This window comes from Mastigoproctus giganteus, chromosome 7 (assembly GCF_048544385.1).
Source record: "Mastigoproctus giganteus isolate SK-2022 chromosome 7, ASM4854438v1, whole genome shotgun sequence".
In the NCBI taxonomy this organism is placed as follows: domain Eukaryota; kingdom Metazoa; phylum Arthropoda; class Arachnida; order Uropygi; family Thelyphonidae; genus Mastigoproctus; species Mastigoproctus giganteus.
The window spans coordinates 59565517-59591396 of record NC_143581.1 but is presented as its reverse complement, the minus strand read 5'-3'; the positions used below and the strand labels follow the sequence as shown (position 1 = coordinate 59591396).

At 35.7% G+C, this 25880-nt stretch overlaps 1 protein-coding gene across 1 annotated transcript in view; it reads left to right on the top strand.

The window, feature by feature from the left end:
* Nucleotides 1-25880, top strand: part of mdy (diacylglycerol O-acyltransferase) — a 143116-nt gene that overhangs the window by 7636 nt on the left and 109600 nt on the right. The window contains exon 2 of the mRNA XM_090376920.1: nucleotides 21479-21566. Within this exon, the coding sequence (XP_090233046.1) occupies nucleotides 21479-21566 (88 nt within the window). The remainder of the gene's footprint in view (nucleotides 1-21478; nucleotides 21567-25880) is intronic.

The window sequence follows — 25880 nt, the reverse complement described above, 5'->3', positions numbered from 1 at the left end:
CACACACACACACACACACACACACACACACACACACACACACACACACATTCTATTTATATAATGAGTGTGTGTGTGTGTGTGTGTGTGTATATATATTTTTTATATATATATACATATATGCCCTAAAGCTCCTCTCTACCTCAACATTTCACAACTCATTTTATAACAACATTATTAACTCAACATTTACTAATTAAGGCCTTTGAATCTACAACATACATATCTAACCTTTTTCTTTTTTCCTCACATTGCCTGTACATCACAGAGAAAACTCGCTCACATTCTCTCGTTCCTTTCTGTGTGTGAGTAATGAACCCACAAGTTCCAGTCAATATCTGGGAAGTTAAAATCCCCCATTATAAGACATTCTGATTTACTGGCCCATTCTATTTCTCTGTATAGTTGTTTATTGTACTCATCAGAGCTATTTGTCCTATAACACACTCCTACCCTCATTTTTCTTTCCCAGTGCTTATTTCACACCAAATTGACTCAATATTACACTGTACACCCATGTAAGCTGGAAGCACTTCCTTAGATTTTGTTTCTTAACTAACAGCTAACCCCTACTCCCTTCCTATCCTGTATCCTTTCTGTACACATTGTACTCCCTAAATTCCAATTCTGTATTCCTTATATTTGTGTGACACCACATCTCTGATATCCCAACAATATCCATCTTTGATGTCTTGACTAGCACTTCAAATTCATCAAATTTATTCACTGTACTCCTAGCATTGGTGTACATGGAAGTATACATGCATCTGTTCTTACTCTTAGTTACCCTAACATAACCCATGTATTTACATGTTTCATGATGACTCCCAGCAGTTCCTGAAATCCTCAGTAACTTGCTTTCCAAGCTGCTGCTCTTTGCAACAGAAGCAGTGCAAGAATCTCTTCTGCCTACAGCTACTGTTAATCCTCCCCCAAGTTAGCAGTTTTCTGACCCACCTAACATTGCCTCGATAGCATCAGCAAATATCTTGATAAGTGGGACCAAAAGGCATTCACTGCATAGATTTGTTAAAGGTGGATCATACCTGACCAATATGATTACCTACTCTGAGTTCATCACAAAGGACCTGGATGCAAAGAATAATATTGGCATGTACTTAGATTTCAGTAAAGCTCTTAAACTGTAACACATGTATGGTTATTGTATAAATTGGTAGCAATGTGGCCTTAAGGGAACATTGCTACCAATCTCCAGTTACTACTGGGGATAAAGGGATGGTTAAGTGGTAGGAAACAGTGTGGTTATAAATGGCTTGCCTATTACATAGACTAATGTGATGATTTGGGTACCACAGTGGTCAGTGTTGGACCCCTTACTGTTTTTAATATTTATTAATGATATTGATGTAAGTATTTATAGTTTTATGTCTAATTTGATGATTAATACAAAGGTAGGTACATTGGTTAATGATAGTAATCAGGGTATATTTCTTCACGATCATGATAAACTAAGCAGATGGGCAAAAACGTTTGAGATTTAACATAGATAAATGCAGAGTATGCATTTGGATAGTAGTAATCCCTGAATAACATACTATTTGAATTATTCAAATGGTATGCTATTCCTAGAATAATATGCCATTTGGGTGACATAAGGGTTGATAAGGAGAACAACAGAGGGGTGATTGTGTAGTTTGACATAATTTTCTGAGCAGTACAGACAGGCTACTGAAATAGCCTATGAGCTTCTGTCAGTGATATACTATGACTATTTCATCTATTTCCACTTAGTCTGCCAAACCCCATGTGCTTTTTCTGACAGAATCCCACTTATTGGATGATTCAACCACTGTTCATCTTAGTTGTCTGAATTATTTGCTGTATGAGTCCTTTTGCTTCAAAGGTGTAATTGTGCATATGTCCATTCTGATATTCCCTGTCAGAGACTTAGTACTTTGGAATCTCCTCTTTTCGATCTTCTCTGGCTTAAAATCTCTACCACATTCATCTCTTGCCTCTATTTTTCTCCCAACTCCACTAGTCACATGGAACTCTTTGACTTCCTCTCTCTGAAACTTGACTTTCTCCAGTCCAACTTTCCTAACAGTGAGGTAATTTCCCTTAGTGATTTTAATGTTTACAACTCCAGCTGGTTTCTGTTTTCAAGTCACATGGACCCAGCTGATTGAGATGCTGAGGCTTTTACAATTACTAATGACATTGCACAGATTGTTCATGTACCTACCAGGATACCAGATAATTGTAACTATGCAGCCAAACACACTATCTTTTCTGTTTCCTGGAATGACCTCAATTTATATGTATTTACTGAAAATTATGATTTTCAGAAGTTAGTCTAATGTCAACAAATATCTTCTTTCATTTTCTCAACCTTCAACCCATGCAGAGTACTAGGTATTATAGGTTATAATACCTCTTGTGCTTGGGGGGGGGAGAGTTTCATTAAAAAAAAAAACAATTGCAAGGCGAGTTGTTCATCCCATGTGACTGTTAAATTGGGAGTCACCTAGGATGAACAACTCACCTTGCAGTACTTCACAAACACCAATAAATGAGAGTAAATGACATAATTTGTGTCATTTACTAGACTCAAAAGCTTCCTTAGTATTTGAATATTGGATCCTTTTAGCATTAACGTTAGTAGAGGCATATGATGCAAGAAAGCAAGCTTATGCAGTATCAGCCAAAAAAAAAAAAAAAAACTCTCCCATTTCACCCCTCCATTCGTTCCAAGTACCTGTCCAGCTCAGCCTTTAATTTATTTAGGCTATCAACTTCCACAACAAAGAATGGAAGTCTGTTTCACCAACCAACCACCCTCTGGCTAAAGGCAAACTTCCGCACATATATCCTACATCTGTCTTTCCTCAATTTGAATTTATGCTCTCTCAGGTGATTATTCTGAGCAAAAGGAAGAATCCCATCAACATGGAGCATGCTCAAACCATTCAAGGCTTTATACACCTCAATCAGATCACCTCGCAGGTGCCTAGTCTCCAGACACTGTAATTTGCAAAATTTAAGCCTTTCTTCGTAAGAGCAACCCTTTGTTCCATTCACTAATCTTGTTGCCCTTCTCTGTACTCGTTCCAACAGCTCTACATCCTTCTTAAAATGAGGCCTCCAGATCTGTATACAATACTCAAGGTGTGGCCAGACCATTACCTTATATAAGAGGATAATCACATCCTTATCCCTGCTAGAAAAATTCCTGTATATCATTGACAAGACACTATGAGCTACTCTTGCAGACCATCTGTACTGCTCAGAAAACTTCATATCTGTCTCCACAATTACCCTCAGGGCCTTTTCATTCTCTACCACTGTCAGTGTAGTACCACAGAGTTGATACTTCACTCTGGGGTTGCTGCTTCCCATATGTAGTACTTTACATTTATCAATGTTAAACTTCATTTGCCACCTCTCAGCCCATCTGCTCAACTTTTCTAGATCCTGTTGCAGCAGCGTACTGTCATTAGTGTCCTTCACAACCCTGCCAACCTTCGTATCGTCTGCAAACTTGGACATTAAGCTTGATATACCATCATCAATATCATTTATAAATATAGAAAACAACAATGGACCCAATACTGAACCCTGAGGGACTCCACTAATAACATTAGTCCACGATGAGCAGTGTCCATTGATTACCACTCTGTCTTCTCCCACTCAACCATCCTTTTATCCATAGCAACAATTTGCCTCCAGTGCCACACTGCTCCAATTTGTGCAGCAGTCTTCCATGTGCAATAGTATCATATATCTCATTAGTTCATCTGACATCCCTTTAGGCCTAAGCCTTGAACAATATTTCTTAGTTGGTATGTAAAACCTAGTAGCATTCCAAAATAAATTCTTTGAATGCTTCCCATTTTGAATTTGCTGTTGGTAACATCATCAGTTGGTCCGACTGTATAGAATTTAAATACTGTCTCAGACCACTGTAGTCACCTTTTCGAAAGCAAAAACCCTTCCCTTTACCCCTGATGGTAATTACCTCTTTGAGTAAATCCGACTTCAGCACACTATGATCACTGCCAACTAGTGGTTCCTTTATCTGCAGATTCTTAATGAACGAAGAATCACTACTGATAATCAGATCAAGAGTATTGCTCCACCTGGTTGCCTCCCGAACATGATGATGTAGAAAACAATCATCCAATAAATCCACAAAAGCCTTGCTAGTGTGTGAGTGATCACCGCAAATTCCAGTCAATATCTGGGAAATTAAAATTCCCCATTATAAGACTCTCTGATTTACTGGCCCACTGTTTCTCTGTACAGTTCCTTATTATACTCATCAGAGTCATTAGGCCTATAACACACTCTTACTCTCAATTTTGATCTCCCAATGCTTACGTCACACCAAACTGACTCGACACTGCACTGTCTAGCGATGTTGACTGGCTTCACTTCCTTGGATTTTATGTATTTCTCAACTAATAGTATAACCCCTCCTCCCTTCCTATCTTGTCTATCCTTCCTGTACACATTGTACTCCCCAAATTCCAGTTTTGCATTCCTTATATCTGTGTGACACCACTTCTCTGATATCCTAACAATATCTGCCTTTGATGTTCTCAGCAATACCTCAAATTCATCAAATTTATTTACCAAACTCCTAGCATTGGTGTACATGCAAGTATACATGTACCAGTTCCTATTCTTAGCTACCCTAACACAACCCATGTGTTTACTTGTACCGCAATGACTCCCAGCAGTCTCTAAAATATCCTGCATCTTGTTTTCCAGGCTTCTGCTCATTCCAATAGAAGCAGTGCAAGAATCACTTTCACCTCTGCCAGTGGCTACTGTTAATCTGTTAGTCCTTGTATCCCCCCAAGCTAGCAGTTTTCCGACCCACCTAACACTGCCTCGATAGCATCAGCAAATATTCTTGCACCCTATCTATTTAAGTGTATCCCATCCCTGTAGAAGCAGTCCCTCCTGTTAACAAGTACAGATCAGGCTGAAAAACATTCTACCCCTTGAGCCTTGCACAATCTTTCCAGGGCCGAATTGATCGACAAGGCTCTCATCATATACTCCCTCCTATCGTGTCTGGGCAGAATTGCGTACACTTTCAAATTCAACCCTAATTCACTGTTTTTTTTTCAACAGTGACCTCTACTTGTTAAGTAATTCTGCCGGTCTTCTACTCTTAATATCATTAGTGCCAACATGTACAACAATATCACCCTTTGTGCCCTTAAAAGATGATATCTGCTCTACAACGTCTTCAACCTTGCCCCTGGCAGACATACCATGGTCCTGTTCCACCTATCCTTTTTACATAGCATGTTCCCCGTTTTCCTGACAATAGTGTCACCAACAACTGCTAGTTCCCGTGGGACCAGTGCATTCTGGTCCCACGGGAACTCCCTGTGTTGCGTGATGATCAAGTGCAAGCTGTTGCGTTGATGTGGGCAGCTGAGAGCTTGATGGGCCCCTCAATTTAGATCCTTCGAGGGCATCCACCCTGTCCTTCAAGCTCTCATATAGGCCCATAACAATGCTGAGTTGTTGCCTTATTTTCTCATACTCCTTACATAGCACACAAAGACATCCTCCTTGGCAATATCATGTCCTGTACCTGATTGCTCCACAAACATCAAGCAAGCAGTGCATTTTAAAAGGCTGTGAATCAGAGGGTAACTGGGCCCCCCCTTCCCAGTTCTCCCCTGAGCCACAGCACTCCATTTAGCTTAAGCATTTTGCTTTGCTGCTCTGGTCTGAGTCATGATTTCGATTCAATTTCAGTACAAAATTATAACCCTAAACTTGTATCCCAACGCAGTTGTAAAACTATATATATTTTTTTAATTAAGTACTATCTTAGAGTTTCTTTATAAGTTCCATATCACGTTATGTATTAATTAATTATATTACATTCGTAAAATCTAAGTCGTTATGTTAAATTAAAAGTACAATTTAATTGACAACGAAGTTAACAAGATTAATAAATTTACTGATTAATTGATAATATTTTATACTATACTAAGCTAATGCTATCTAGTTCGGGATATAACGTTGTATCATATAACAATGGCGGCAAATTACGAACGGTAAATCTATGGACACTTAAATATTAATTAACTTCCAAAATCTTGCTGTCTTAATTCAGAATAAATCAAGGATCTTGCCTAGGTCTATAAGCTACTTACAGAAAATAATTTAATATAACAGTTGGTCAATAAAGCAGCTAACTATAGTTAAAAAACTTCCGGTTCACCAGCTCTGCAAAATTTGTAAAACATGTGGATTGGATATCCTTACCGATACTAAGTAATAACCTACAAAATCTCTATCTACGTTAAAATTTAAACTAAGTATTGTAACTAGGAATATAGAGCTACTCTAGAAAATAAGTTAATATGCCAATTCAAGTCAATTTAAGTTAATAAAACAGAAAAAACTTCTATGTTCCTCAGCCGTAAAAACTTCGCCTGAACAAGGCTACTCTCGTTCCCAACTTTTGTGGCTAAACAGGATACTTGGAAAACCTTTTACCATCCCAAGAAGTATCCTGTATACCACCTTTAACTATAAATTATCGGTGTAAATACACCATAGTTAGTTCATAAAAATGAACTATATTCGTAGTGTAAGGGCATCAATTTAATTGTATCTCATATTGTGACTATACCTTCACAATGAGTTACCATGTATTACACTACCTCGAATAATAACGCTTCACTAATAGAGAAGACTATTGTTGCTTATTCTCAGTGGGCGCCACCACCCAGACGGCACCATTTCAAGGCTTGCTGGCCTATCGTCGGTGGGTGGGAAGGTACCCTGTTGTTGCAATCATGCAAACCCAGTTTTGAAGTAATGAGTTTTGAGGTAATATGAGAGATACCAAAAGGTGTACAGAATAATACTGTAATAAAAATATAAATGCAAAAGGCATAATAGAATAAGAGTGTGAATTAACTATAAAATATTGGTGTTAATACACCATAGTTAGCTCATAAAAATGAACTATTAGTGAAGTGTTACTTATTCAAGGTAGTGCAATGCATGATTACTCGTTGTGAAGGTAGTCACAATATGAGATACAATTAAATCGATCCCTTTACACTACGAATGTAGTTCATTTTTTATGAGCTAACTAGGTGTTTTTACACCGATATTTTATAGTTAATTCACACTCATCCTATTATGCCTTATGCATTTATATTTTTATTACTATCTTTAATTGGACTCCCTGTGAATTAATCACAATTCCTAGGGGGTACAGTTAAAAGTGGTTAATTAACTATTACTGGAAAAATTACATCAAGAATCGACACACCAAGCCTTTCCAAAATTATCTCTCTTTCTTGCAATGAAAGGGTTACACATGGAACTGAGGTGAGGCTGCTACACTCCATCTGTGACCAGCTCAGAAGACTGTAATGGATGTTTTCATACATTATGGTATATTTTATTTGCAGAACCTAGTGACAGCTCGGTATGCTGCAGCCCCCACTTTACTATTTTATGTAGTACAGTATATTGTATTTAATTTATTGTGTGTATTCCACTCTGCTATGTACTTTTTATTCATATGCTATTACTGTACTTGTTCTTTCCCCACTAGCATTTACTGCTGTATTGGGGTAAAGTTGTATTCTTCAAATAGAGTAAATAAATAAACAAAAAGTACAAGCAATTACTAGTGAATGGCACTGACTCATGTTCAAATCAGTTCATGATCCAAAAGTTTTGAAAGAAGAAGAATTGGGAACTTAGGCAAAAGAACTTTTGGTGAAAGCAATCCTAAACAGGCCAAGCAAGCTGATAATCCTAGGCATGCTATCCTCATTCATGCAGAAGGTCTGTTCATGGCTTTCTCTTTTCTTGGTTTGAATAAAGAAGTTTGCTTGTTCTTTTGAATGTTATGCCTATGTGTGTATAGTTTTCACTTTTGAAATTTTTTGTGGACAAGTTTCCAGTACTTCTTGGCATTGTTAAAAGATAAAAAAAATTAGATGAGACACTAGGTGTTTTTCAGCATTAGTACAGTCAATTTTCATTGTGAAAATTGAAGAAAGAATTGATGTACAGTGGTTATTGTTAGGGGAACTGGTAAGTGCACAAGTTTTGCATTTTAACAATTAGAAAAGAAAAAAAATTGGGTTTCTTTTTCTGGTGAAGCTTTGAAAATGCTTCAGACAGCAGGGCCATTGTCATGAAAAAAACTTTTGACACAACATTTCAGAAGAGGATGAAGTTTGCAACAGTACCTTTCTTGAAGTGATCAAAGTCAGTTGATGTCTAATAGAACATCCAAACAGAAATCCATCCACAGAAAAATTTTAGGTAGCTAAAATGTTTAAAAGCCATGGTTGTATTTTAGCATAAAATGTATATTTTTCCTTAATACACAATTTCAATAAAATGTGTATTAGGTCCATACTGTGTTAGAAATTTAATTTATAAAAAAACTTCCTGTTTTCCTCCAGTGTTTTGGGAAGTACTCCTGTTTTTAATCTGTTTTTTTTTTTGTCATTTGCCTGTTATTCTTCTCCTTAGAAATGCTTGATCTCCAGTTTTTAAAAGTCAAAAGTTGACAGCTATGTACAGAACATCTTAGAATATAGGGACTTCAGAAGGATAAGGATACACCTTAAGGATAACCTGATAGGTGTTTGAAATACTTAAAAGAATAAGCAAGCAGAATTATTAGGTAAATATTTTTATGTTACAGGTGAAACATAAGCAAGAGAACCCAAATATATAATTTTGGGAAGCAACAGAAATATAGATCTCGTGGAGTTCACTTTTGGTCAGTGTGTTATTGATAAATGGAATACATTTCCTCCCAAGGTAGTTGTGGTAGAGAGTTTGACAAGGTTCAAAATGGATTGGGATTTTTTTTTTTACTTTTTAGAATTTAGAAAATTGTGATTGACTCTTTCTTTCTTTCTTTCCCTGATGCAGAATAAGTTTGCTTTCTTGCATTATTTGGCCTGATTAATATTAATTAAATTGTAAAGGAAAGCAATAAACAGATTGGTAATGTGTTAGAGATCTCCCCAGTGCTAGGCTGGATTTGAAGTGTAATTTAATTTAATCTATTGCTAGAGTATGTTAAAAGTTTTAGTTGCTTTAAGAATTTTTCAAGTGCATCTGATACCTTTTTTCATTTTCCATGTCTTTCTTCTCTTTACTTTCATTTAATATTTGTATTTTAATGGCTAGTGCATTTAGACCTGCAAAATCCAGTTGTTACATATGAAACTAGAAGGACGAACTGTGACCTATTCACTGATGTGTTTCATCAATATCATTTATCAATGATATTGATGAAGATATATCAGGCTTAATATCCAAGTTTGCAGATGATACTAAGGTTGGCAGGGTTGTTAATGACAGTAGCATTGGCAGTGTGCTACTGCAACAGCATCAAGAAAAGTTGGGCAGATAGGCTGAGCAGTAGTAGCTGAAGTTTAACCTTGACAAATGCAAAGTTTTTAAAATTTTTTTTATTTATATATTTATTTATTTATTGTACTAGGCAGTCCCAGCCAGCTTTCCTGCATCCCCACCACTAATCACAATACTGTACAGATATTTACAGACTTACGTCACTAATTCCTACTCCATTACAAGATATTAAAGTTCTGCACTTCATGTTCCCACACAAGTATAAGACATTGAAGGGCTGCAGTTCATATAAAATGAATTTGGAGTCCTTGCTACGGAAAGTTACAAGTGAGAAATTGCCATCAGTGCATACAATTTCAATGTAATGTCCAGTCCGAGAAAGAAAAGTCCTTTTTAATAAATGAAATATTACCTGGAAAGCTGAATTCCACACCATGGAAGTATTCTCCAAAGTAAATTGCAGTCAGGCCAGAAAAGTATTCTCATCAGTAAATTGTAGTCAGAAGATGAACACAGATCTATTGAAAATGCATCATCTTCGTAAGTGTTGAAATAAGTTTAGTTATAGGTTGACGTTTCCAATCGACTCGTCCAGTACACAGACTTAAAAGACCAATCAGTGATGAAATGCACAACCCGAATCACCTATCCTTGTCAAGTACTCAGACTTGAAATACCACTCAGTGAAGCACCTGTCCTTGAATATTCTGCTGTGAAAGAGCACTCAGTGATGAAATGTGATCTAACCAGGGATGTTTGTCTGGCCTATTTGTACTAGTCCTCTTGATGAATCATTAGTGATTATCTAGCAGCTGCCAAAGCTCATTCCTGCAGTATCAGCAACTGCATCACATAGCTGTTGTCCACGGCACAAGGAACCGCCTTGCTGTAATCTAATGATCGACAAATGAAACAGTTCACCTTAGGTGAGCTTGTAGTTGTTGTAGGAACTGGTGACACCTTGGAATTACAATTTCAGTATGATTTAGCTGGAGGATCGATCAACTCGTGCAGCAAGGATCATCAAGAAAATTTTATAGCTGTCACAGTTTGTTTGAAATTGTTTTCAATATGATGTTGCATGTTTAAAGAAAGAAATAGTCACCTACCACTGAAGAGTATGTTGGTTTTCACCTCCGTAAAGGATACAATTGAAGTTGTGTTTTACACGAGTATCACCCGTGGTTAAATCACCTCTTCCGGTTTGATTGCAGCAGCTGACAGAAACATTCTACAGGTATCAGTTTGAGTCACGAAAAACTTGATTGTGTTACATCCGTTTCACTCAAGAAAATTTGATGTGCTGTGGAGCTACTTCGCTAATTTTATCAGCATTGTTCTTGCTCCATTTGCAGCAGAACTCGTCTCTTAAAAACTTTTACAGCAAATGTTTGGAAAGCACCAAAGTCTGCCCCTGTCTTCAATAGAAGGGTCTCACATATAGAAGTCAATGTTTGCACGCTGGGTGCTCCATCAATCAATTCCTCTCGTAGATCCTGGTATTCGGGTACACCTATACAGAAGATGTACCCAGTCTTCTCTTTCTCCACAAGTAGTACATGATGAACGTGCTGATGTCTGGCTAGATTGTGTCGCAAAAGGCAGATGTTAGGAGAATATTTTTAATTCAATGGATAATGTTGTTACTACTTAGTATGGCTTGTACGACTGTGTCAAATGAGGCCCTGCAGGTGATAACAGGATGGCTGCTGCTGGATCTGATCTTAGTATTCAAATCAATGTGCTTCTATCTGCAGCGTAGACAGCCATACGAGCTGTTATCAATTGAAATTTGGTGTGACGATGGTTATAATGAGGAGAGGAAACGATTGTGGACTCTTCTTATTGATCGGTGGCAAAACAGATGGAACAACTGCACCAAGGGTTTAATCAACCACCCGCTTTAGCCAGTGGGTGGTTGATTGCTGGAACAAACTTCCATCTGTCGTAGAAGTTGATAACTTAAATAGATTCAAGGCAGAACTTGACAAACATTTGGAGCGAGTGGATGGGTGAAATAAGGGGTTTTTTTTTTTTTTTTTTTTTTGGCTGATGCTGTATAAGCTTGCTTTTTTGCATCATGTGCCTTTGCTAATGCTAATAACCAAAAAGTTTCCTCCAAGCATCAAACAGTTTGGGAAGAGAATGTCAAGTTGGTTTCAACGAAATCTATATTCAACGTTCCTGCTTACAGGACATGGGTCCTTCTTTGGAAAATTAAAATGCAAAGTATTGTATATGGGTAGAAGTAACCCCAAAGAAACATACCAACCAACTGTGTGGTACTGCACCAGTGTTCTCCTCAGAAAATTTTGCCGCTGGGTGGGGAAGTGTAATACTGCGCAATATTATAAAATTTTCCATTATTTATATATGTGACTTAAGTGATCCAGAGCAAAGATTAATTGCATAATTTAACATTATATGCCCCTGTCACATTGACCTTAATCACATAGTAGGTTTGAATTAATATTGATAGAGATCAGTGAGCCATACCATATGGTACCATGAGAATCACTTAAATTTTAGCTGGGCGATCAGTTAAATTCGATAGGTCCTGGGGAGAACACTGTGCACTTAGGGTGGTAGAAAATTAAAAAGACCTGGGAGTAATTGTGCAGTCAGATATGAAGTTTTCTGAACAGTGTAGACAGGCTGCCAGAGCAGGTCATGGGGTCTTGTCAATGATATACAGGAATTTTGCTAGTAGAGAAAAGGAGGTGATTATCCCTTTGTATAAGGCAGTGGCCAGGACCTGTATGAGTACTGCATACAAGTCTGGAGGCCTCATTTTAGGTAGGATGTAGAGTTGCTTGAGCGAGTACAGAGAAGGGCTACAAGATTGGCGAGGCGGATGAAGGGGTCCTCTTACCAAGAAAGGCTTAAGTTCTGCAAATTGCAGCATCTGGAGACTAGGCACCTGCAAGGTGATTTGATTGAGGTGTATAAGGCCTTGAATGGGTTGAGCAGACTCAATTCTGATGGGATTCTTCCTCTTGCTGAGCTTACGAACCTGAGGGGTCATAAATTCAAATTGAGGAAAGACAGTTGTAGATGTGCGAAAATTTGCCTTTAGCCAGTGGGTAGTTGATTGCTGGAACAAACTTCCATCTGTCATTGTGGTAGTTGATAGCTTAAATAAATTCAAGGAGGAACTGGGCAAACTTTTGAAGGGAATGAATGTGTGAAATGGTTTTATTTTACTTTTTTTTTTTAGCTGATGCTACATAAGCTTGCTTTCTTGCATAACTTGTCTCTACTACTACCACCTATGACAGTGGTTTTCAACCCTTTTTTAATAACGGCACCCCTAAGTAATTTATTTTATTTTGCTGCACCCCTACTGAACTACTCAATTTTCTGCCTGTTAGATCTGATTCTCTCTCTCTCTCTCTCTCTCTCTCTCTCTCTCTCTCTCTCTCTCTCTCTCTCTCTCTCTCTCTCTCTCTCTCTGTGTATATATATATGATAGTTATTACAATAATATAATTATAAAAATTACATTTCATAAAACAAATTTTATATATATATATATACACATATACACACAGTATATAATTATCTTATTCTTTATATAGGCACCTCCGTAGCCAGGTGGGCAGGAGCAGCAGTGCATAGCACACGTTTCTTGATTAGACTGGGGTTCGAGCCTGTGACCACCAAATACGGAGGATACGGAAAGGTCAGGTAATGACCATCACATATCCCCGGAGCAATATGGCCTTAGTTGCTAATGCTCCTAAAAACCAAACAACAACATTCTTTATATAGAGGTGCTAAGAAAACAATTATAAATCACCACAAAATTAAAAAGATACTGTACACCATTTTATAATGAAATAAACATAAATAAAAAAAAATAATAAGTTTAAGTAACTTAAACCCAAATTACGTGGCACCCCTGGAATGTTGTTGTGGCACATAGGTCAGCGGTTGAAAACCACTGACCTATGATGAAACTTGTTTTTTTACCTAGTTCTTGTGCATTCATGGCACCTTCAGTCAACTACTGCTTCCACTTTTCTGTCAAAAGTAATTTAAATGATTTATTAACAGCACTATTCATTTTTACAGTACTTCTTGGTGTTGTTAAGGATACAGGAATAGATGAAACACTAGACGTTTTTCAGTATTAGTTCTGCCAGTGTTGTGTGAAAATTTAACAGATGCTATTATGAATCAAGAAAGAATTGATGTACAGTGGTTACTGTTATGGAACTAACAAGTGCACATGCTTGGCATTTAACAATTAGAAAAGTAAAATAAAAATTCCCAAGACAGCAACTTTTTACTAAGACCATGGGGTATGATTGCAAACTTTGAAAATGATGCTTTTTTGCTTCTTTGGTTAAGTGAGCTCTGCAAGAGTTCATCATTAGAATTGAAGTTGGCCTAAAGAGATCACAGCGTGGTAGAATTTATCTACCTTTTCATCTTCTCGAATCTTTTTCTATAGAAGTTTTCATGACTTCTCCATTCACCCACTCACTCCTTTTCATTAGCCACATCAGTTATCTCCTACTTGCTGGGGAAAGATTTTCTTTTAAAAATAACTGTTAAGGACCATCTGATGTGATTAAAATAACCACCACAAAAGTTGACTTTGTGACCTTTTGACTTGATTGACACTTCTTTTTCTCCCTTGGAATGCACTGTTCTCAATCTTAGCAAGTCGAAATTTACTTGTAACTTGTCCATATTTCCAAAGTGGAGATTAAATAAATGCATTTTAAATTTTCCTTCACAAAAAGTAAGAAACAACAAATAGGTGTGAGTTATATATAGAGGGTAATCCATTTAGTCCCAGTCTGGCTCAAGGTACAAAAGTTTAATTGTAAACCTTTAATATTTTATATATGTTTACACTCAGTAACATTTTTACTTGGTAAATTGAAGGTGGGAAAATAATTTGATGTTATAAAAAGCTAATAATAAGGAAAAAAAAATAAAGGTTAAAATATTTGATGCAAGCTATAAAAGATTGATACACAATGCAAGTATTTTTGGGCGACCACACCTGATTATTGAGTAAACTGAGTAAATTACTGAGTTAACATATAAACATAATGTCACTCAGTAACAGTTATGTTTACACTCAGTAACTTTATTAATATAAAGTTAATTTATTAATTAACTTTATAAATGACAGAACTTACAATTTCTGAAGACTACGTATTTTACTCGATACTAGATTATATTTAAAGAGCAATCTATACTGCACTCAGAAATTGTACTATACATTTGTTGGATTGCAATTGTCCAAAGTGGAAGGTGGGAGTAATTAAGTTTTTTTTTCTTTTATGCATAAATAAATTTTTGCTTGTGTATAATCTTATGTGGTTCTGACGCAGTAATTGTTTAGTTGCATAATGTTGGATGAAGACAGACATATAATAAAATAAACAATTCTTATATATAATTTTAAAAAAATTCTTTTTATACTCTGGCACTAGGTCAGAGAAGTTTAAAATTAATCATTTTTTGTGAGGAATTCACTACTTACTGTATTTAGCAGTAATGTGAACCACAGTCCACTCAAATAATTAAACTAATGCACTCTTGTGCTATACTTCTTGGCTATTAACCTGAACACAATCTTTAACCAGCACAGCTAAATTAAAATGAATTAATGATATACAATATGACAAAAAAGTCATTTGAGCTATGAGGAGGGAAAAAAAAAAATTGCTGATATCTTTATTTTAAAATTAGTAGTGAGGCTCAAGGTATTCTCCATAAATCAGTTTTTTAGACGTGTCGCCTCTCTAGTTATTGTGTTATTTTGTTACAATATGAAACTTAATTCTGTTATTATCAATCTTGGGAAGCATTTCATTTAGACATATCCATTTTGCACCTGAGAAACAAAGAACATTTGTTAGTTGACTTGTGTAAAATTGTATTTTTATAACAGATAATTATCAGTTGCATTTGTTATGCATGTTAAACAACCCCAATTAAGTTTTGTGTAATGAATTGTTAGCTAATACAATAAAGTTATAGTAATGCTGTTTATTCTCTTTTGTGAAATCTTTGTTGCACATGCATTGAAATTCCAGTTTATTTTACACTTGATTAAAGTGTAATACTTGGTAAATAAATGTATCTGCTTGTACAGATTGAATGTGTTTTTTTATGGGTTCCCTCATCTGGTTATTTTTATTGCTGTTTCCTGAATTGGGAAATTATGAAATTGTATAGCTTTAAAATAATAATAATAATAAAAAATCCTATTATGCTTGAATTTGTTGTTCAAAGATAAAATATGATTTCACCATGAAACCCAAACTCTTAGCTATAAAATAAGCAAGTGTACTCTGTTCATGAAGTGTTTTAGGACCAGTTTTCTTATTTAGGAAAAATGTTTTTTAAATATGAATTGTTTATTAAATATCATATTTAGCTAAGCAGTAAAAAACAGAAGACTTCCTGCAAGACATTAAAAGAATCCATTAAAGTAAATAGTAATTTATTTCATCATAAGACCTGGTATTAGTACTAATAATTTGTTTTAAATATCCATTTGGTATGCTTGGCTTCACAGTATTTTAGTTCACTTCTTTCCCATTAACATGCTATTTTCTGCATAACTTATTTTCTCATTAATGTCTTTGTAATCGTTGGCTATTTCACAATGGCATTCTCTTCTGATTATGGATGCAATTTATCTTTGTTCCACTTATGTGGAAAAAGGTTGCCAGGCATCAGCAACCTTTTTCCTTGTAAGTGCCATTTTTCTTTAGTACAACTAAAAAAATCTTCATGCCACTTGGACAAGTGTATGAATAGTAAAAAGCAATTCAAATAAGTATTGTACCATTGGTATGCTGAGAAAAATCTTCCTGCATGCCAGCAAATGGCATGCATGCTTAGGGTTGCCTTGAAGCTGTCAATTCAGTCTTCAACATGTTAGACTAACCAATTCCAATCACCCCCAGCCCCCTTGAAATAAATTGGTAAGAGAAGCTTGGATTTAACTACAGCAGGATTGACTCATCCTCCACTCCCTAAATTATGGTTAAAATCTGTGGACGATATATTCTTTATATGCAACCATGGAGCAGAAATGCTTAACACATTCTGCAAACACATCAATAATCTTGATGCAAATATTAAACCTGAATGGAAAAAGGCAACGACAAAACCCTCCTCATAGATGTAAATGTTTGCATTAAAAATAATAAACTTAGCAGTTTTGTATATAGAAAACCACTATATGTTTTCAATTTTAACCTTTCATTTTAACCAGTCAGTAAAAATGGGCATTATATAAAATGTCACCCCGAGAGCTTTCAGAATCTGGTCAGCAGATATCTTTAAAGAACTTATAATATAAAACTCATTCACAACCAATACTCAGAAATCGGAGCCACTATACTCAGAAATAATGATTAATGAAACCATCAGAACTAGTAATCGGAAATCGCCACTGCGAGTACTCTGAAACCGTCACTGCGAGTACTTGAAAATAGTGATAAATGAAACCATCAGAAGAACCATTTAAAACTTTTGTATTCATTTTACCCCATGATACAATCTCAGAACGTTCTCATCAGACAACTTACAAAAAGAGCTTAATTAATAATATCAAACTTCGAAAAATATTTCTTGACCGAATGTCTAAGAGTACGAAACAGGTCGTTTATGCATGGGTATGACACTTCCATCATGTCTACTACCCAGGTAGTATGAATGCATCGTTTATTCATATCTCATATCGTGAACACCTTCACAACAAGTTGCTAGGTATTATACTACAGGCCGACAGTCACTAATCCTGCAGCGTTGGGACCTGTGGAGTGCCGGATTAGTTAGTTTGCCGGATCACCGGTGGTTATTTTAGCATGCTACATATGTGTAGCTCAAGTTTATGGGTTAACTATGGTGTATTTACACCGATAGCACATACAGTTTACCCAACAGCTAACCTTTAACACGTTGACTGCCTACCTTTAACACGTTGACTGCCAAGTCAGTTTAAGAAAAAAAATTCCCCAGGGACCAAAAAAATTTAGCAAATAATTTGATTAGTGATTCTAAAATAAATATTGTAATGTCAGTGTTGTCGTTTTTACGCTTAAAATATAAAAAGAGACTTTTTTTATGTCGCATATATGTGGCCCATTAGGTTACTTTATTTCTTGAGAAGCCGTGTCGGCATCATACGTGTGACGCTATTACGGCATACATATGAAGGTCGTTTGTGATTAGTTTATTGCACTCGCGGCGAGCGCTGCAATAAAACTAATTGCTATAAAATAAACTCTCAAACGTTGCAATAAGTTTTTCAGTATTGTTAGAGATTTTGTGAAAACAAGTTCGTTAGCGCGCTGTATTATCCATCATATTGTGTTGTGTTTTTCCACAAGTTTGTACAAGTGTGTTGTAAAAAAAAAAAATCTAAAATTGAATGACTAAAAGAAAATTACTAAAATGAGAGAAATTGTTGGAATTTACAATTAAGCAGAGCTAAACTTCTCACGGGACACACCGCTGTCGGTTTTTTTTAGAAGTTCAACTTTATCTGTTATGGACAGTATACGGTGTTTGCGCTTTACACCAAGAGAGGCACTTCCTTTATGCATTGGAACCATGGCTGGGGCTAAATGTGAGCAGGCTATAATAATAATAAATGCAGAAAAACAAATGGGAATGACTTGCCAGTGTTTACGAGTTCGCGCCAACAGCTGATGCTGCAACCAACGCCACCAAAACAGTAGCGGCAGGTCGGTGCGCCGACCGGGAAATTTTAAATTACGTTCGCGAAAATTATTAGGTCATAGTCATATAGTGCAAGGAAGCCTGAGGCTTATGCTGCACTAGCCAAAAAAAAAAAAAAAAAAATTCCCAAGTTACCCTGAGAGAGAGAGAGAGGGAGGAATCACCAAGAAAGAGAAGAATGATGATATCCAGCTCAGGACCCTGCGTGTGCCAAGCCCATACTCACCAGATGTGAGCCCCTGGGGGAATATGTCCGAATTAGCAGTGGAACCAGATTACTGGTGGGCCAGATTAGTGATCATCAACCTGTACTTCGAATAAGTAACACTTCTCTGGTAGAGAAGACCACTGTTACTTATTCTCAGATGGGCACCACCACCACCCAGACGGCACCGGTTTGAAGCTAGTTAGCTTCATCATCATCTCTTTCATACCCTTAGACATTCAGTCAAGAAATATTTTTTGATTAAACCACACACACCATCAAGCATCTTTCATGTTGTGGAGCTTTACTTCATAACTGGGTTGTCACTGTTGCAACAGGGTACTTGCCCATCCACCGATGATGAAGCCAACTAGCTTCGGAACGGTGCCATTTGGGTGGTGGTGCCCCATCTGAGAATAAGTAACAGTAGTCTTCTCTACCAGGGAAGTGTTACTTATTCAAAGTAGTGCAATACCTAGGCAACTCATTGTGAAGGTGTTCACAATATGAGATATGAATAAACAATGCATTCATATAACTTGGGTAGTAGAAATGATGGAAGTGCCATACCCATGCATAAACAACCTCTTTCAGTATCAAACTTATTTGTAACCAGTATTCATAAATCATGATTAATAAAATCAGAAGAACCAATGAAAACTTCTGTCTCTCCCCACTCAACTCCAAACAGACCCCAATCTATATTTTGCCTTCTATTCCAGGTATAGGGAAAATCATTAATAGATTTCTGAAAAGGTTGCAAATAACTTAACAATCACTTACTAGACCAACCTATCATAATTGCTTAAATAACAAAAATCTTGGTTACCATAATAATATTTATTCTGATTACGCAGCCATGCCTGCATGTTGGTTCTGTAATCTATTATACCTTTTGTGTTTGGGTTGGGGTTATCATAAAAGAGACTGATTTCAAGAGCAGCCACATGCTAAGCTTGTATAGTATGTTAGGAGGAGGAGGATTACTATTAAAAAATATATATATTTTATTATTTTTTCTATCTAGTAATCATTTAGTCTGCATGAATTAATGCCTTCTATATTCTATACCTTTGGATACTGCATCCTGTTTTTTGGCACACATTTTGCCTCTTCCCCCCTTATGAGACTGGTAGAAGCACTGCATAGTGTTATTACTCAGTTGCTATTTTGGCACATAGAATGTTTTGTTGTATCAAAGAATTAATATCTAAGAAGATATTTTTTCGAAAAATGGCTAAACCTTTGAGCAGTTCAAGCAAGCTGTTAAAACCACCCACTTGGTTTGGTTGGTTACACAGGAACTTTGCCAGTAGGGATAAAGAGGTGATTATCCCTTTGTATAAGAGATTAGTTAAGGCCACATCTGTAATACTGCACACAGATTCAGAAACCTCATTTTAGGAAGGACATCTAGTGGAAAGTGTGCAGAGCACAAGATTAGTGAGGGTCACAAAACTGTTCTTACCAGCAATTTGCAAAACTTGTCCTTCAGGATGGACAAGTTCTGTTTGCAGTCTGTAGAAACTAGATGTCTGCATGGTAACCTAATTGGAATGTAGAAGGTGTTAGAAGGGTTTTAAGTACCTAATGGTATCTTTATCATCTCTCAAATGTGATGTAAAATGGGACATAATTTAAATTGAAAAAAAAAAAAAAAAATGGTTGCAGAACAGATGTGTGGAAATTTGCATTCAGCCAATGAGTAATTAGCTGGAATAAATTTGTACTAATTATATGGAGATAGGTAGTTCCAATTAATTTAAGGAGGGTTTGGACAAATTAAGTTTTTTTTTTTTTTTTAATTTCTTTGGCTGCTCTGTATTAACATTGCTTTCATGTATCATGTTGATATTAATAAATAAATTTTTATGTTTGTACTCTTAGGCTTGATCCTAAGTTTATACTCCTTTGGCTTGATCACATCAAGCCAGAGGAGTTCACAAGATAAAGAGAATACAAGAACATTACTGTTTACTAGCCATACTAATACAGTACTGTAATAAATTTAGTGCTTAGTGGTTACTTCAATTTTTTTTTTTTTTATTACAAAGAATGAAAATAACTTTTACAATGCTAATTTGTTAAAATTAGGTGATTTTCATATGTAGATGTCAAAGTATATACATATATAAGGGTGGATTGAAAAGTAATGCCTCTGTTTGTAACTGCAGTGCCAAGTGGAGCAGCAAGTTCCAACTAGGTTCATTGTGTAATTAACAGTTTCTGTTTGGAATAAAAGCTTGAAATAATTCAAAATGTTCACTTTTTTTTCGAAGGCATGCCTTTATTTTCAATCATTTTTGAACACAATGTGAATAATCCATTTTTTTAATTGAAAATGCATTTTTAATTAAAATCAAAACATGTTTTACACATGTACTTTTCATAACATGTATTTTTTAACTTCCACACTTGATGTTATTTTCACTGTTGGTGAGCAAAACTTGAAAGAAATGAAAGTCAAAACTGCAAACTACTGCAGATGTAAACAACCTGTGGCCAGTGAGCATTTCTTTTTGCTAGCTTCAGTTTAAAGGTTACACTTTGCTCATCTTTCATTGGATGCTGCAGACAGCTAATTTTAAATTCTTTCTTTCTATAGAGTTTCATAATTTTATTCAAGAATTGGCTTCATGGAAGACAAACTTTCCTTTTTTATGGCCAAACTTCTATAAAAAACAATAAATGATACAGATAAAAATTCGAACTAATAATAAAAGAATACTAAAATTTACGTTGATTTTTTTTTTTTATATCTTTAAGAAATATTTTTTATTTTCAAATCTAAGTTGCTCTGGCGGACATTTACTCGCAATGTGATGACCAGTAAGGAGTTAATTTATTTAATTCTAGTTAATATAATAAACTATATTCTTTGTTCAGACCTTTTAAATGATACATACTGTCTTGGTAGATAATGTCTTTGCAAAACTTTGAGACTAAGATTACAGAAAAACTGTTTAAGAATTTCTTTGATAATAAATCAAAGTATGTGATTAGTATGATAATTGCTTTGATATTTTATCAGAGTATGTGATTAGTTTGAAGGTCATGTGGTACAGCATTGTTTCAACTTTAGTTTAAAGTTAAGAATTTTATAATACTGTATTGATAATTATACTACTTTTTGCTATGCATTTTAATTTTAATATTGCATTATGTTTCAAATGAATTTTGAATTAACTTTTGCAGATGTCATAAACCTCAAGATTCGTTACTGAGTTCATCAAGTGGGTATAACAACTATAGAGGTATTCTAAATCTCTGTGTTGTGTTATTGGTTAGTATCTTAACAACGAAAGTCTTTTTAAACTAATAAATTAGTGTTTTAGTAAACTTTTCCATTCTCTTGGTAGATGTGTTATTGGTATAGTTTTGTTAAAATAAGTGTTGGAGTGTTTGTATGTTGTCCGTTCAAAATTATTTAGCATGTGAGGTATGACTCGAGCTGAGTGTTGAACAGAATGCAGCACAGCTTCGTGCCTCTGGCTACCATTGTATTTCTTCATTATGCGTCTGGTGAGTGTATCCATTACAGTGTGCTGTGTTGTTTTGTAACTACCATTCTAGTGTGTGCGTGTTTTGCGTGATTAATAAAATGGCTGATATGGAGAAGCAGAGGATTGACGTAAACAGTTTTTGATGATGATGCCTTGTGAATGACACTGATATTTGAGTGTTTTTTCATGTTTAAATGTTAATTAAAGATTCAGTCATTTCAATATGAGTCAGACTGTTGAAACAAGGAATAGGTGGTTATTATCTAATCTGAATAAGTGGAAGTTTATTAGGATCACAGGGAAGACCCTTAAATGGCTCGCATAGTAGCTGCAGGACAGAAGGCAGAAAGTTGTGATTACTCCTCAGAATAAGGAGGGGCAGTCCGTCCCCAAGATTTGGCTCAGGAACTGCTGTTGCTTCTGATTTTCATAAATGACATTGACAAAGGAATACAGGGTGTAATACTTATGTCATTATGAAGCGCTTCTTCAGGATGACTTAAATATCAGGGATAGTCAGAAGTGGCAGTGTGTTTTAATGGAGCAAAATGCAAGGTACTTGGGGAATAACTGTCCAAAAATTACTTATGCACTTGGTGTTGAATTAAAACAAGTTAGTTAATGTACACTGTGTTACATTTTAGATGTGTTAGTAAATAGTACTAATTCATGATTTATTTTTTTATTATTATTTTTTTTTTTATGTAAACCCCAAACACGAGAGGTATTAGAACCTACAGTACTTAGTACCGTGCTTGGGTTGAAGACGAAAGAAGATATTTGTTGACATTGGACTTCTGTAGACTGTAATTGTCAGGAAATACATATGAAGGAAAGTTGTTCCAGAAAACGGCAGTTGAATGAATAAACGAGGAAGATGAAAAGTTGGTTCTGTAAGTTTGAAGTTGGACAGTACACCTAATTCTGTTTTTACACGATAGATACGTTCCTGAAAAATACGTGTAAAAAAAATTCGTGTAAAAAAAGACATTGTATTTATGGAAGAAAAGAAGATTGGTTCCGGATCTAAAAAAATCAGTAAAAATAATTTAAAAAAAAAACACATAAAATATTCGTTTTAAGCTTATTATTTTATTTCAACAAAATACACATGTAATAATATGTAATTAAAATGTACTAAAATAAATTTGTATGCATATGAAATGAAAAAAAATTCTTCATGAACAAAAAAAATCTGTTTTACATATAACAAGATTTTATTCATTTTCCACTTTCTGATAATAAACGGCGCATACGTTTGCGTACGACTGGAATATCACTGCCATCACTAGAAATGTTGTGGACATCGTCTTCTTCCTCTATTAATGAAATTCTTTCTGTAATCTCTTCAGCAAAATCAGCACGAATCTCCTCTGGTGCTGATGTTTCACCGGTTTTACGAACGAATTCAGTTATTAATCGTTGTGTTCGTGTTTTGGTTAGTCCGTTATATAATTCTCTGTAAGAGGCTGTCAACAACTTCAGTTCGCGTTGAAACTTCCCAGCGCGTTCCTCATTAGGGTCATGTTTGACAAAATGATTACCTAATTTTCTAGCCAGTTCCAGACCTTCTTTTATTAAATCTGCATTTAGAACAGGATCATTTTCTTCATTATCACTACGTTCTGTGGGATAAGGAGTCCCAAGGACAACCTCTAATATTTCATCTTCGCTTAGGGCTTTGTCGGTTAACAATTCATCAATATCTTCAAACGATAGATCATCGAATCCTTCTCCACCAATTTTGTGTGCCATTGTAATGATGTTGGGAAATTCGGTCGTATTAGGGATGATGGGATCTTTGCTTTTTACACATTGTGGCCAAACCGCTTTCCAACACGCATTTAAAGTTGCTGGTTTTAATTCAGTTAACGCTAATCCAACTTGATTGATACAATCCATAATTGAGAATTTCTTCCACACATCAATGACTGTTAGTGTTTCATCATTCAGTTTGTCCAAAACGTGTTGGAATGTTCGTTTTACGTAATATGTTTTAATTGTCGCAATTATACCTTGGTCTAGCGGTTGTATCAAAGATGTAGTATTAGGTGGCAGAAATAAAATTTGTACATTTAGGTGTTCCAAGACAGGATGGCCGGGTGCATTGTCAAGAATCAGAAGAACTTTAGATTCGAGACCTTTCAAATTCATATAACGTCTGACTTCTGGGATGAAACATTTGTTGAACCATTCTGTAAAAATAGTAGTGGTCACCCAGGCCTTCTTGTTTGCCATCCAGTGAACAGGCAATTTATTGATATCTACACCTTTCATTGAACGTGGGTTTAGGGCTCGATTTACCAGCAGTGGTTTCAACATACAATCTCCTGAAGCGTTGGAAGAAAATAATAAGGTCACACGATCCTTAGCTACCTTAAAACCACCAGCAGTTTTCTGCGATTTGGCTACATACGTTCTGTTCGGCATTCGTTTCCAGAAGAAACCAGTTTCATCTGCATTCCACACTTGATCAGGAGTGTATCCTCCATCTTCAATAATTTTTGCAAGTTCCTGCGGGAATACTTTAGCAGCCGATTCATCTGCAGATGCAGTTTCACCTTTAATTTTTATATTATGAAGAGCATTCCTTTTAAGAAACCCTGTCATCCAACCTGTACTCGCAGAAAATTCATACTTTCTGTTTAACTGAGATGAAGTGCTTGGCTCCTTTTCTTTAATCTGTCTGTAAATTCTTAGTGCTGTTTGCTTGATGGCATTTCCATCTACTGGTACTCTTTTTTGTGACTGATCTTCTATCCACATTACCAGGGCCTTTTCCATTTTTTCCTTGACAATATCTCTTGTATATGATGATGAATTAACACTTACTTTTGTTCCAGAACATACCGACTTCCTAATTGCAGCTTCATTTTTCTTAATAGTTCTTACGGTAGCTTCATGTACACCAAAATGCCTTCCTACAGACGTAGCCCCTTGTCCAGTTGCAAGACGATCTAAAATTTGAATTTTAAGTTCCAAAGAAATCGCTTTCCTTTTCATTTTGGTAATAGGCGAATTATTCGACATTATATAAGGGCTACCGAAAAATATCTCAGTTATAATTAATAAAAAAAGGTATGAAAAATTTGTAAACTTACAATTTATTGACTATCGGCAAAATTAATAAATTTATATGTGCACAAATTTCACTAAAGATTCTTTCACTTTGAAATAGAGCTTACTACTACATGTCTGCTGAAGATACAATGCACGAATACCGTAGATGTGCACAAAATTAATAAAAACGTTGATGATTCATAGATACCTAGACGTAAACATTGGTAAGCAAAAGCACGCGTTTCAAAACGCAAACACTAGCTGTTATCCAATCTATTGATGCGTGTAATATAGAAATGATACTAATATGCCACAAATAAAAAAAAAATTTCTTAGAATTTAGGCAAAAAAAAAATTCATAGAAATCGTGTTAAATCAAAATGACTCGCGTAAAAAGAGAATGAAATATTTATTTTGAATTCGTGTTAAACCAAATTCGTGTAAAAAAAGTTCGTGCAAAAACAGAATTAGGTGTAAATGGATGTTGGCTGGTAGTGGCACGTGTTTGGACTGTTTTGAAAGAGAGAGTGGGAATTATAGAAGCCAATTCAGAAGAACAGTGCCCATTTAAGTATCTGTAGAAGAGACATGCAGCAGAAACAGTAAATCTATGAGACAGGGAGTTGAGAGACTCTGTTAGAGATGAATCATTAATTAACCTAACTGCCCTCTTCTGAATGGAATCAAGCAGCCTGAGAGAGGTTTTGGGGGCACCACCCCCAGATGTGGGAACAATATTCCATGGCAGGGCGGATTTGCGATTTATACAAAGTGAGCAGCTGTTTGGAAGAAAAGTAACGCTGAGAGTGAAAGAGAAAACCAAGTTTTTTAGATGCAGAGGAAGCAATATTTGTAATGTGCTTGTGCCAAGAGAGATTAGAAGTAAGGGTAATCCCCAAAAGAGATATATCATTTTGCATAGAAATCGGAGTGTCACTAAAGATAAGCATAGGAGCAGAAGAATCCTTTTTGCGAGATATAAGACAAGACTGAGTTTTAGAAGGGTTGAAATCAACTAAGTTGTCTTTGCCCCA